Source organism: Protopterus annectens, chromosome 5.part0, assembly GCF_019279795.1.
Source record: "Protopterus annectens isolate FY-2018-M chromosome 5.part0, PAN1.0, whole genome shotgun sequence".
Classification (NCBI taxonomy): Eukaryota; Metazoa; Chordata; order Ceratodontiformes; family Protopteridae; genus Protopterus; species Protopterus annectens.
This window is the reverse complement of record NC_056735.1, coordinates 1736084203-1736098992: the sequence shown is the minus strand read 5'-3', so window position 1 is coordinate 1736098992 and position 14790 is coordinate 1736084203. Positions and strand designations below refer to the sequence as shown.

General features: G+C 38.0%; 1 protein-coding gene across 1 annotated transcript in view; it reads right to left on the bottom strand.

The window, feature by feature from the left end:
- Positions 1-13704, bottom strand: part of IGSF3 (immunoglobulin superfamily member 3) — a 1951941-nt gene extending 1938237 nt beyond the window's left edge. The window contains exon 1 of the mRNA XM_044071533.1: positions 13147-13704. Within this exon, the coding sequence (XP_043927468.1) occupies positions 13147-13222 (76 nt within the window). The 5' untranslated portion in view covers positions 13223-13704. The remainder of the gene's footprint in view (positions 1-13146) is intronic.
- Between the last annotated feature and the right edge of the window lie 1086 nt (positions 13705-14790).

Here is a 14790-nt window from a genome sequence, read left to right as displayed (position 1 = left end):
ATGTACCAAAAGGTGGAAACCGAGACCAGTATGGAAATTCCTATACTAGAAATTGAATGATAATATCATGAATGAAAGTCATGGTAGGAAAACTACATATCCTGAGGCGACCGTGGCCACAAACCAATCATTGCCTCTGTGATGCTGCTATTTCCTTATTCCTGCAATAAATAAATGGATCATAATGTCTGCACTGCTTATGGTTTATCAAAAGGGATTTACCAGGGGATTACAGTATTCCAATAAAGGAGGAGGTTAAGCTTATGCCTTTTTACTGCAACATGGCAAGAGTTAAAATGTTGCACCTTTATCTTCAAATATACTGAACGTGCTCAAGTTGGGCTAAATTGCAGTATTAATTATCAAGAATGTTGTGGTATACAAAGAGTGATTTCTTAATGAAAACAGACAGGTTTACTGGTCTCCTCATTTTTGTACCCGGGATAAATACTAGATGCAAACAAATCAAGTGTCTCTTTGTTATATTACTTCTGTGCATTGCCACAGCTCTCAACTTCTTATCAAATGAATCAGGGACAAAGACTCTAATTCAGGAACAATTTTTAATTATTATTATTCCTTTAGAAAAGGTAAATGGAATTTACATAATATTCATTTTCTTGGAGGTACAGGCCAACATGGAAGGACTGTGGCTGACCAAGTTCGCAGATGACTGCAAACTGGGCACCATAAATCGACTCTCCAGCCGACACAAGCATCCTCCAAAAGAGCCTCATAGAAACAGACAACTGGTGCCAGAGCCATGGCCTCAGGCTAAATGCCAAAAAGTGTATAATCATCCCCTTTGGCAAAAACAAAGTGCCCACAAATTACCACATAGGTGGTAATCCATTAAGTACAGAAGAAGTAATTAGGGACCTGGGGACCCAAGTTGATAGCAATCTCTCATTTGACAACCACATAGCCAAAGTGGTTAGAAAAACATTTTATATAGCCCACCTAATCATGAAGGGATTCACATCTAGATCAGGGGAGGTCATTGTGCCTCTTTACTCATCCCTCATCAGGCCCATAATTGAGTACAATGCCCCTTTTGGGATGTACCTTGCCAGACACCTGCAGCAACTGGAAAGACCCCAAAAGTACCTCACCAAGAGGATCAAAGGGCTCAAACAGATGTCATATGCTGCCCGGTTAAAGAAACTCCAGCTCTACTCAGTGGCATACCGCCTGCTCAGAGGCGATCTGTGCCTGACGTATAAAGCCATGTCCAACCCGGAATTAATGGACATGCTGCACCTCAGAAAATCCAAATCCCATCGAGCTCACGCTCGAGACTTGAACCTCAGCAATGAAATAAATAGGACATGCTGGAGGGACAGATTCATAATCCAGAGGCTCCCTTTACTCTGGAATAAAATCCCAGTCCAGGTTAGGCAGAGTCACTCATTGACTCTCTTCAAGAGGAATCTTGATGAGTGGATGGGAGATCGTAGGTTTACCCCGGGTATCACTTCTGTGTCACTGTTAGACAGAGGCACAGTATACTAACCTCGAAAAAGGGCATAGCAAAATAAATTTAAAATGGGTGGCGAAAGCCAAACACATTCTGGCTAGGCTTATAAATGCCCTAGGGCAGATAGCCTAGTATGAACCTATAAACTCTACTATGATATCATAAACTGTAATAGACTAATAACAGCCAACCACACCCCTTCACCATAACAATGGTCTCCAACGTGGTTCTAACTATTACACAACTATATCAAAACACTGTCATCCCCAGAGCCCTCCCTTTCCTTTACACAGAGAATTTAGAAAATCTTAAACTACGCCCAATAATTAAACATAAAATCACTATCATACAAAAGATGTTCAAGTCATTAAATCTATATTATGCATTCACTTCCTTACAAACAATCCGCCTTAACCCCAATCTTAAAATGAACATGAACACTTACCTCCTCCTCAAGAAACTAACCATCTCTGATATACTTCCCTTCAAGAACAATCCTATTACTGAAATGAGAACACAAAGCCCCCTAAAAGCTATGCAATCATTTTAAGGTAAATTCCAGACCTTAGCCGATATATCATAGGCAATCCTGATATCAACGCAAATGACATCCAAACCTGCAAAACCATATGGCACCTCCTATCCTCAAACAAGAAACAAAAAAAAAAAAAGTTATCCAACTACTACAAACTTATTCTAATCAATCAAAACGCAAAAAAGTTATTTATTCTAGTTACTGGAAGGAAATATATCCTTCAGTCACAAACAAATATTTCAGGCAATCCAGCTTACCTACAAACTTATTCCCCTTAAAAAAACTTAAATATGCACAGATTATGATACGATATAATGCCCATCTTAGTCCAATCATTCTAAATAAAATATATCCAAAAACCTCTCCATTTTTCCCCTACTGTGATAAATCACAAGGCTGATCTACTCCACATCTTCTGAAGCTACAAGTGCACCTATAAGCTATGGTGCTCAGTTATAGTCCAACTAGAGAAAATTGGTTATGAAAAAGCAAGCTGATCTTGGAAACTAGCTCTCCCACACATCACCCTCGCTGGCCTGACTAAACTACAAACATGTATATTAATAACACTAATTTTGTTACTTAAATACTATATTACATTGGAAGGATAGAGCATCACTCACCTGGGAGAGTTTAAAACAATTAGCTACTAAACCCCTCCTAGCTCACAAATATTTAACCTACACTCAGAAATCCCACACCCACTTTCAGAATTTTGGAAAGCCTTTTCTGAACACATTCTAATTTGAACTTGGCATGTAGAATTAAGGATGGATTTTTGGCATATGTGTAAATAGTTTTCACCATTTTGCTTTTATGTTTTATTAATCCGCAACGTATTCAATGGTCGTACTGCTACCTGTCGATTATCACGGTTATGCTCACTGTATATGTTTTCATAAAAAAAATAATTAAAAAAAGATTGTGCACAGCATATGCAGATGCCAAGGCAGAAGATCCTGTAGCATTTCAAGGATTTTACAGTCAGATGGTTGTGTTTTGGAAGCTGTTTACAGCTATTAACATGATTACCATGACACTGATGTGAATGTTAGAGAGGTCTCATACGATTACTAATGCATCTACAGTTGGGCTGGTGCACATGCCTCAGAGGCTGCATATGACTAATGCATTTACACTGAAAAATGTGGAAAATAATATCTTGTTACTTAACCACCTCAGGAATTTCTTTACATTTTAAATTTCATGAAGTTGCTGTGGGTTTACTGTAACAGTTTTGTGTTGTCATCAGGTGAATTGTTGGAGTCTTTTTACTTTATATATTTATCATCTGGGTGATCTCATTTCTGTTTTTTGTCTCCTGCGATTTTAGCTTTACTGTACAAGATGTAATCAAAAAAGCAAAATCAGCAATATACATCCTAAATCTGTACTAATCTGCCAAGATGTAGCTGAAAGTTACAATAAGGACACCATATAAAGAAACAAGCAGGTAATGAACTTCACAATTTCCTCTTAGATTAGAAGTTGAACACATGACCCGGCAACACACAAAATGATGGGTATGACATCAGAGACACTCCTACAGACTTACAGGGAGTAGAAAAGCACCTGGCAGTGTTTAGGTTTTGTCAGGCAAATTGGCATATAGTAATTCAACAGAAGGCTACAATGCAGTCCTGAACATCTAAATGTGAAACCGTAATTAGCACTGCTATAATCTTAGTCACAGCCTTAGTACCAAGAGTTTGAACCTCACCCATTGAGTTTTGGTTCTTCCTCACATCTGATTTCATGTCTTCAAGACACTCTGGTTTCATACCAGCTTCCCAACATATGCTAACTAGACATGGGTGATTTTTGAGAAACTGGTTACTTAACACCGAATGCCACTCCTGCCCCTGTGACACAAACTGTGCTAAAAGGGTCCACAAGAAGGCATGCACTCACCCAGTTAAACTATTTGGCGAAATAATATCAATTTAAACTAAACCTGCATACCACAAAAGACGGTGGAATTAAATTGGTTTTAAAAGGCACATGACAGTATAACTTAAGTAGCTGATAAACATTACCAAATGAACATACCTTCTTGGAAGCCCATGTCATATATTCTAGAAAGGATTTAAGTGTTAATATTGTGCAAACTCCAACAAATATCCAGCTGAAGAAAACAGAGATCATTAGGCACGTGTCTTACAACATTTCTGGGTGTGAAATAAAGTTCTTTTTATTTGAATTATCCTTTGCTGACTGGGTTAGTCCCACTAAGCTAGTGGCCTCTGTTAGGGACACTAGAGATAGTATTTATACTACGAATGAAAATTTGACTGAGGCATTGGGAAATTTCCCTACTCTTTTTGATAAGATGCTGTGGGATCTTTTACACCCTCCCGAGCTACCACTAACTTGAGCAGACTGGCTAAGATGTTAAACTGAGACCCCAAGTACAACACACTCAGGAGTGTAGCAATCACACACACACACACACACACACACACACACACCCTATACTGCACTGCAGTGTCAGGAACTGATCTACATGGTATTGGAATAGAACCCACAGCCTTCTGCATCAAAAGGGGAGTGTGCTAGTTTGTTGGGCCACCAACACTGCATACTCCTTTGTATTATACGTTTTGTTGGCATAGGATCACAGAGCTGTAGACCTATGCACACATTTTATCAGCTTAACTTTCATATTCAAGAAATCGAAGCAAACTGCTTACTTTCCCTTCCCTTATGTTCCAAAATCTCCTGTCCCTACCCAAAGAAAAACAAATCAAATAAAACGAAAACAGAATGCAGAAAATCTAAAACAGCAGTATTTTAAGAACAAAGGAGTAAGGAAAGTACAATTTAGAGATGGATACCAGAAGCAAGTTTAGAAGTATTTTTTTTTAAACAAGACAGGCAAGAATTCGATAAAGCACAATTCTTGACTGTTGATTCAAAAATATGGGTGTAGGATTCAAAAATACAAGGCCAGAAACAATGTGATCCAATTAATGTAAGGCTGCAAACAAGGTGATTCTGATCAAATTTAATTTTATTTTTTTCCTAATTACCTCTTTCTTCCCCATCACACCTCCAACATTTGCTATGTAACTGAGGAAAAAATTTGTTGGCATCTACTTTGGGTATAAAAATACCGATGTAAACACTTCCAAGCAAAATATCCTAAATCTTCTAGAGACTCTACTGCATATTTGGGAGTCTTACATATATCCCCCATTGTTACTTTGTGAATTGCTTATACAATCTCTTTTCTAGATCCTTTCTAATCTCCTCCGATTGATTCCTAGTTTTCATGCAATATTTTATACAATTTTTAAAAGCCGCTTCTGTTCTAGAGCCTACAAAAAAACTCTACCAGGGTTGGTCTTGAGTGATAATAAACATCGATGGTGACATGCAACTATAACAAATAGTTTTCATTTTTCTTTTCTTGGAAGGCATAAAAGGAAACAGGCCACTGCTTAACGTACAAGTAACAGGCAGAGGTGAGGCAGCAGTAGGTGGCCAAGCTACCTGCACCTGCCAGTCTGTGCCTATAGGTTTTGGTAAACATAAGGCCAGCTATAGCAGCTGGAAGACAAGCATTCAATTTATTGTTTTTGTTTACCAGGACACTCCAATTGGGCAGAAAATTACCCCTTTTCAGCAGAGGAGTAGGGTGAAAGCTGTGGAAAAATGACATTACATAAAGAACACAGTAAACAGAGGTATTCGAGTAATCAACAAATGTACAAAAATGTAAACGGAGTATCATTAATTAATAGTAGCATCATGTAATGAGCTGTGAAATACACTTGGAAATTAACTGGATAAGGAGAGAGAATAAGGAGACAGAAAAAGGAGGAAATCAGGATTAGTTTTAAGAGGTTAGAAAGAATGTTTTAGGATAGGTAGAAGGAAAAAGAGGGAGAGGTAAAGGACAAGGAAGAGAATTTGACACAGTGCTTTTCCATGAGAAAGTAAGGCATGGCATTTATAATCCAGGAGTTGTGCACGTACAAGTAACAATGAGGATATATAAAAACAAGGCACTGGAAATATACTTACTGGTTGCAGGACACCGCAGATATGGGCATGGAACAGATATTAGTGCTGCTTCTATTTTCAATTTAAATGTCACATGCATTTCTATTAAACCAAGATATAGACAGATGGATGTTACCTGGAGATGCACAATCTGGCAAGTGAGCAACATGGATATCAGACTAATGCAACTGGATAATATCTACATTAATACAGACAGATGGCATTAACCACTATGTGATGATTTTAGCATTATGAAGTTTTAGGGGCCTGCTGTGTGTAATGTTAGCTGTGATTTAGTTTTGTCTTAACAGTACCTATATACTGTGGTCTGTTTCATAATTAGCTGTATGTTTGTATCTTATTCAGTTATGAAATTTGGTCCTTTCGACTAGTATACATTGAGAAAAAAAAGTTTCCATGTATTAACCTGTTTAAATGGACTAATTAAACAAAACTATATTACCAAATGTAACTTATTTTCATTAAGGAAGTAACAGGACGTCATGATGAGTACGACAACTATATACGTGTGAAAGGGACAAAAAGAAGGCAGAGTCTGGGACTACACAACAGCTGTATACAGCTAGGGCATTAACCTCCCAAAAATGGATTGACTAAAACCAATAATAAAAAATCATCAGCATCCATGGGACCTAACAACACCCCAGGCTGCATCCTACATGGACTCAAACAAAAATTACAACGCCATTGGGTACTCTTTTCAATCACAGTCTAAAGCACTGGCTTCATCCCAGCTGAATGGAAACATACCACCATTATCCCCTTTCACAGAGATGGGGCTTCCACTGACCCCAGGAATTATAGACCGTCTGTAGCAGTCCCATCAAGGTGGGGTCCGAGATTACTTTGTATGCCAGACAGAGGTCACCTCTGAGAAGTTTGTATGAAACAGAGAAGAGGGACAGGGCTTTTAGCCTACATGTGTAAGGTAGATGTTTTATTATGATTATTTTTAACCAGGTTAGAGAATATCATACAAACTTCCTGAAAATTTAACTAGTATATTATAATTTACCAACTTTGTTTTATATTGCTTTTATTTACTGGGTTTTTCTGACTGGGTTTAGTGAAAAACTTTTAAGAGGAGATATGGAGAGAAAAGCTCCAAAATATTACAAACATTTTTAAACATTTAGTAATGCACAAGAATGAATGATATACATCAACAATGACATACATTTGCTAACTAACTATAGCAAAGGCAACTGTGAAGAGGCATTTGACACACAGAAACAGCAAGGGAGCCCGTTTTCATTATATTTGTAATTTTTGTCTCATGAAATTATCTAGGAATATTATACAATAATCTACAACTGCTTCTAACTGCCAACGCTGTTGCTGCATGAAGGTATAAAGACAGCAGTTATACAGTGCAAAGCCAAAAGACAACATAAAGTGCTGGCCATTTGGGGTGCTTCTGCTTTACTTGGCCTGCCACATTTGCACACCAGGTTAAATTATCTGTATAACCTAGTCTATATTCAATTCCTTCTCCATCAACTCATTATAAATAAAATGTCAATACACACTTTTCCATACAGAACATATATTTACATTACTGATTCATAACAGTGACTAGTTTAGAAAACCTTTCCAAACTAAAGAAGCAACATTTTTTTATGAGAACATACCCAAATAGTATAGAAACAGCGGTATTTACTATCAAATGATGCATTAAAATACATGAATTTATCTGTAAGAAATACCTCTGAAACCTTAGTTGTTTGATTGCATTACACTTATTAAATGCATCAGTATGCATTATCCTCAGAATATGCCAGTTTAACACTACAGTGCATCGATGACAACACCCACATCAATCATAACAGATACATGTCCAGTTTGTGTATAGTTATTAATTGATACAAATATGTGCTCTCCGACATCAGTATCAATGTGTTTATTACACATAATGCCATTAACAAATAGAGAAATATATTTAAAACAATTAACCCTATTCTTACAAGGTTTGTAATTGTATTTAGCTAATGCATTTCACAAGTACTCGGTACAAACAACATGAATGAGGAAGTGTAAAGGTAGCTTTGCAGAAACATTTGCCAACTGGTTTACCACACCTGGCTAGTCTTCAAAACACAAACCTCTGCTACGAGGCTCTCTTTAATATATTGTGAGGATCCTTATTCTGCATATCATATTAATACCAATGGATTTTAGTCATCTCTGTATTAGTTGAATTAATTTGACTTTGTATAGCTTTAGCTATCCAAATTTTGTACTCTTAGAAACTGACAAAGTTTACTCTGACGTGTGCTGTAACCAGCTTTAAATGCCTATTACTGTGTGCTTTAAAATATTTTACTATTCAATTCCAAAACGTTTTGAACTTTTCTCTAACAGTCTTCACTGTAAAGGGATTGTGCATTGCCTAGTTGAGCTTTTCTGGTTAACAAATGCAAATAAGTGAAATAACCATCTTTTTGAGATGGCAATAGCTCATATGGATGTAAAAGATCCCATGACACTTAGTAGGGGAATTTTCCAGACATCGTGACCAAATTTCCCCTAGTCAGCAAGAATATCACAGTGGGTCACCCCTAAAGAGAAGCTGCTGGTTGAGAATAAAATTACACCCCCCCCCCCCAATGCACAGTAGCAAACCCTGCCCAAATACTGGCTAAGTCCTAAATTATTCATACCCTTAGTGATGTGCCACTCATACATTATGAATACTCATCAGCTACATGAACACTAGAGACACATTACAGGTCATACAGCCCATCAGTATCCATTAACAAGACTTGAGTAATGGCCACAATGTTTTGCAAAAATGTACTTTACTCTATAAATCTTTTGCTGACTGGGTTAGTTTCACTAGGCTGGAAATCTCTTTTCAGGGGTGACCCGAGATGTTTTTATACTACTAGGGGGAAATTTGGCTAGGGCATCAGGGAAATTCCCCTATTCCATTCATTAGGTGTGGTGGGATATTTGTTTCACATCTACCCGAGCTACAACCAACTCAAGCAGACAGGGGCCAGGTTCAACATATCCAAGACATGGCAAACTCGTGACTGCAGTGTTCTTTTTACCAAACTGTCGTATCAGCAATTGATCTGCCTGGTGTGGAAACAGATGTGCATCAAATACAAGAGTGCTTACTGTTGTGCCACTGACACTTCTTTTCAACTTCAACATCCAAATTATCACTAGAAAAGAAATGTGCATCTCAGGGAGGATAACCTCTACATAAACCTGTCTTGACTTCAGCACCCAGAGTTAAGAAATTGTACCGTTATTATGCAGTTACATTCCACAATTTTGATTAAGGTTTCAGTCCAAAGATTCAGAACTTTGCAAGTGACAATAGGATTGTGTGCATGTTCAGTACACTGATTTTTTTTTTCAGGGTATAGCAAGACACCACTTGACTGTGTTGCTACAGAACAGAGTCCAGCAAGTATGAAAGCAAACAAATGAAACAGGAGATGGGAATGACTCGTCTTTATGATGTATGAAGACATGCAAAGACCCAACAATTCACAAGCTGTGACAGGATGCGACAAACATTTATAGGGTGCTATAGATGATAATCATACCTGTCAACTGTCCAGATTTTTGCCTCAAATTTTTGGTCCGTTCCTCATAAAGTGTTTTTCTAACAAATTGTTGAGACTGACGTCATTAAATAATTACATACATTCAACTTTCATCAGACTTCATAGCCTTCAAAAAATGCATGCTAATGCAAACCCTGTTCCAGAAATGTCTGTTTTTATGAACAATACTTAAAATTTGCCCTGATTTTGGGCTTTTGTTTTCCCAATATTTTTTTTTTCAGATTTTGTGTGTTTATAGGCTTAGAGTTGTAATAATAATACATGTTTTATTTGAATATCTACAAGACAAATAAATATGAACTCCTTCAGGTTAGAAAATGCCTGGTACTGTCAGACTTGTACCAGAGCTAGAACCAAGATACATATATGCAAGTTATAATAGTATTAAATGAATATTCCAAGATCACCATCAGAATTATGCACACACATGGAAGCCAGAGGTCCTATTTTCATGTATGACCTGGTAAGGACTAAAGCAAGTTTAATTTGCAATAACAGTTTTCAATACCTGAACATTACAAGGGGGGGGGGGTTAAGAAAGATGTACATTCCAGCTTTTATGAAGTCTTGTGTAATGAATATTTATTAACTCTTCATTGCTTAACTCTGCCTAAGCAAATATTCATAACCTATTGCAAACCACGAAGTGTGCAAACTCATTACATCAAGTAGAAGACCCAACAGTCAAGGTTAAGATATTCAAACAAATTGTATCTTGATTATGTCAATCGTGTCAGGCATGCCCAAACCTGATCAAACTCAAGGGAGATACTTAACAGTGGTGGCATATGTAGTGAGTATTAAGAGCAAACTGAAAGATATTTGCCTTTGTGATGTTATTAAAACAAAAAAAGTCAGATCTGAACAATTTAGCAGGATTTCCAATGGACAGGGTTTTATCTGATGCCAATTGTCAGAGTATTACACGTTAATACTTTTAGCATGACTGTAACTCAAGTTGCTTACCGCCTGCCTGCTCAGAGGAGACCTCTGCCTGACTTACAAGGCCATGTCCAACCCAGAATTAAATGGATATGCTCCACCTTAAAAAAAACAAATCCATTAGAGCCACATGCTCCTCGGACGTAAACCTCAGCACAGCAATAAATAGGACATGCTGGAGGGATAGATTCATATCCCAAAGGCTTCCCACACTCTGGAATAAAATCCCAATTCACGTAAGACAAAGCCCCTCGCTGGCCCTCCAAGAGAAATCTCGAGTGGATGGGAAACCGTAAGTTTGCACCTGGGATCACTCCAGTGGCGCTACTGGACAGAGGCTCTAGAAGTTAAATTATAAGGGTGGAGAAAGCAAACACATTTCGGCTAGGCTTATAAATGCCCTAGGTCAGATAGCCTAGTATAAACCTATGAACCTATAAGCCACTCCTCTCTTAACAGCTTGCACTCGTTTTGCAGCATGATCTATCTTCATGACCTGTACACAATAAGTTTACAAAAAACAATGATTTTTGTAAGCGACGGTCCTACAATAGGTCTCTTTGGACTGCATAGTTCCCAATGGTCTCTGTATTTCAGGGACATCCTTCACCATGCCTCAGAACTTTGCTAACTCTTCTGTGAGGTCCGCAGTCACAATTAGAGTTCTTATTCGGAAAACAGAATTAGAATGAGGAAAATAATGTACTTTGCACTAACATTCATCACTAATGTTCAAAATGTATCCCAAATTTGTGGCCTCTTTTACTAATCATTTTTATTTTTTTTCTAATTCTTAAAAGCAAAACTGAAGAAATAAACTGTTCTAAAACAAATATTTGCAATTTTAGAAATCCTAGTACATGCAGTTACAAATATAAAGGAAAAGAATGCTTGAAGAACATAAAAGAATGCTGTAACTACAAGAAAAGCAAATAGCAAAAAAAAGTCACACAAACTGGACATAATGGCATCTATCAGCTGTTACATTAGCCACCATTGTTTTTACTGGTTATGATTGCAATAGGCAAAAACAGCTCCTAAAGTCCAATTGTATGCATTTTACGTTAACTGCATAGTTATATGAATAAACAAAACACCACCTCCAACAACAACTTGCACCATACTGTACATCACATAAATGACATTTATTACAATGACAAAAAAAATCCTCAACCTTCCGTGTTAAAATCACATCAGTAGCAACAAAAGACAATGAAAACGTAAAAAATATTTTCTTTTAAGGATCAAACACTGGTATGTCAAAACAAAAACATGTTCAAAAATTCTGTATTTCACCTACAATACTGAGAAGTTCTAAGATGTCTTTATGTATAAAAACTATCCCCAGAGCTCAATGTATTAATAAACCATCCACAATTTTTTTTTTTTAAATAAAGCCCCTACAATGGAGCTTTCCAGTGCCGAGTATCCACAGTATTCAAAATGGTAAGCTGTACTCCAATGAAGCATACGGAATGTCTCTCAGCTCTGGAACACCACAGCTCACCACACCTACAGAATCTAACCACAAACAAAAGCTTTATTGCATACCCTGTTATAACTTGATTATTACTGAGGAGTGCAACATGCACCACAGAGTAGTTGTCAACTTTTGTTATTCAATGGGGATGTAACAATAAGCAGAGGCATAACATGAAATCTCACAACTTAATCTTAATAAACAGACCAGTTAATTAAACTGCCAGCTGACTACAAATATCTCAAGTGCTCTGACAAACAGTTAATGCAACATGTAATATCATCATCACCCCCCCCCCCCCCAAGCTGCACATTATTCTGAATACCACTGAGACATGAAGTAACGCAATGAACTGATCAACACTAAACTCCTGTTATTTTGATCACAGTATTGGCATTTATTTCAAATTCTCATGTTACTAGACACTGTTTTAAGTCACTCTAAACAGGCCACCATAAATCAGGGATGTGGAATCAATGGTTTACCGGAAAAAATATGCTCCCTTGTAGTACACACTGGTGTTCCAAAGAAAATACATGAGTCTACTACCCACCCATACAACCATCTATCAGCAAAATGCACAGTGTAATTGACTTACAAAAGAAAAGGGTGCGTTAATGATAGAGCATTTGTGTCACATCGACTTGCATGGGACCAAAAGACACGAATTTCTTGACAGCAGGACTCAAACTGCAAGCCAGCATGCAAAGCTAATACCAAGCCAACATGTAGAGGTGAAGTTTTGAATTGAAAACGTATTAACGCGCAGATGAAAGAAATGTTCTAGAAAGTATGCTACTCCATAGGATCAAAGAACTAACAAATAGACAGTCAAGGTGGGCACTCCGTGTTTACGAACAGCTGCTATTTGATTCCTGAGGAGATTTTTGCAATCAGTGCAATATAATAGTTAAAAAAATCAGTGGAGCCGCTTAGTACATCTGAGTGGGAGGATAACAGCCGATGTGTACTAGTGAATGCACAAGATTGAAGGCAGATTCTAATTTGGCTTATATATCACTCTCAGTCAGGTAGAACCGAACTTAATACGTGAACAGGTAATACACTGCAAAACCCCCTCAGTCAGCCTTTCATAATTACTTACCAGACAGAAGTGCCCCAAGACACAAAAGGAAACAGCATGCGTTGACAACAGATAATAAACGAACACGCTGCCCCATTCTTACAGCTCCCGTGTTTATGTACTGGGTGCTTTCTTCTGTTTATAGGTGTCAACAAGCCGCGGTTAAGAATCAGTAAAAGTATATTAGTGTTCCCAAATGAAGGTCCAGGCAAGTCCACAGATGTACCAGTATTCAGAAAACTCTCATTAAGACGAAAGTGCCTTTCGGAGATGCTGAAACCTTTGTGTGTGCAGCTGACTGCCGCTGTCGCCGCCAACACTCCCGTGCTAGGCGCATTACAAAAAAGTGAGATGGTGCTCCGGGACTTCCACGTCTGAAGCCAACCTTGGAAACACAAACACTCAACAAGCCGGGCTCAACGAACCATTACAGCTAAAGTTGGCAGCTGAGCCACTAGAGCCACGCTCGCTGTCTTTGGAATGACCCCCACAAAGCGCCCACAATCCTTGTACACTGCCCGACAATAAGCTTATTCCCCCTGCCGGCGCCCTGCGCAGTTATGCTTTCTCGGAGTCAGAAAGCAGACAACTTCAAGTACACCACCCACTTCTCCCACCTGCTCCTCCCCCATCAACTCAATTATTGTCTCGCTCCGCCCCCAGCGAAACCTGAGCCGAAGGGTGTAACACTGGGGAGGGGCGGAGAGACGACGTAGTCTGTTGATAAATACCTACGTCTTATCAGACTGAAGCTGTTTGAAGTGCTTTACGGAAGGAAGCATTCGGCAGGTATCTTAACCTTTATTGTTTCGGTATGTTATGCTGCTTTGCTCAGCGTTATTGATCGAATGCCCCTGTAAGAGCTTTTAAGTACCATGAGATGAGTTATCTTGTATATTTCTGAGTGTCATTGTTTTCAGTGATGTACCCTTCTTTTAGGGTTGCCACCTTTTCAAATGCCCAAAGTGGGACATTTTTGGTACAAACGTCAGGATTTTGCCAGGTGAAACATGCCCACGGCCAGTACAAAGGACAGAACTTCACTTTTTTCCCTAAATAAAAGCTTATTCTTGTAGAATTTTGGTTGCTTATTCTGTTTCTTATAACATTTAGGTGTTCCAGATCCAGAATAACTGTCTTATGCAACTATTACATAAAATATAGGAAATATTTTTGTCCTAAAATCTCCGGACATTTGCTATTTTTTCAATTTTTTTGCAGGACACAACTGCCCAAAGAGGGACAGGTGGTAACCCTAGCTTGATCTCTGAATTTTGTTTGCCGTTCATTAAAATGTGTATTTTATAACAAAAGAAGGTGGACTAATTTAGAGTCGACAAATTAGAAAATGCATATAAAACCCTCCTGATATATAACCGTTAAGGTAAAATATCGGTAGGTAAGTATTCTGAAGTGCCGAGTTTTGCAGTTTGTCTCCCATGTTCGCTGTTTTCCCTGACTGTATATGGTTTACAGAATTTAGTGCCGCCTCTTGGTTCTCTATCATAAAAGATTTATATTCTTGAAACATGAAAAAATAATTACATAAAAAGGGAAATCTGCGTAGACCACCACGACCTATTGTGCCTAAAGTGTAGAACTCTACCTATCCTAAGGCGGAGCAAAAAGGCAACAACAAAAAAATCTTACTAAAATGTTTAACTA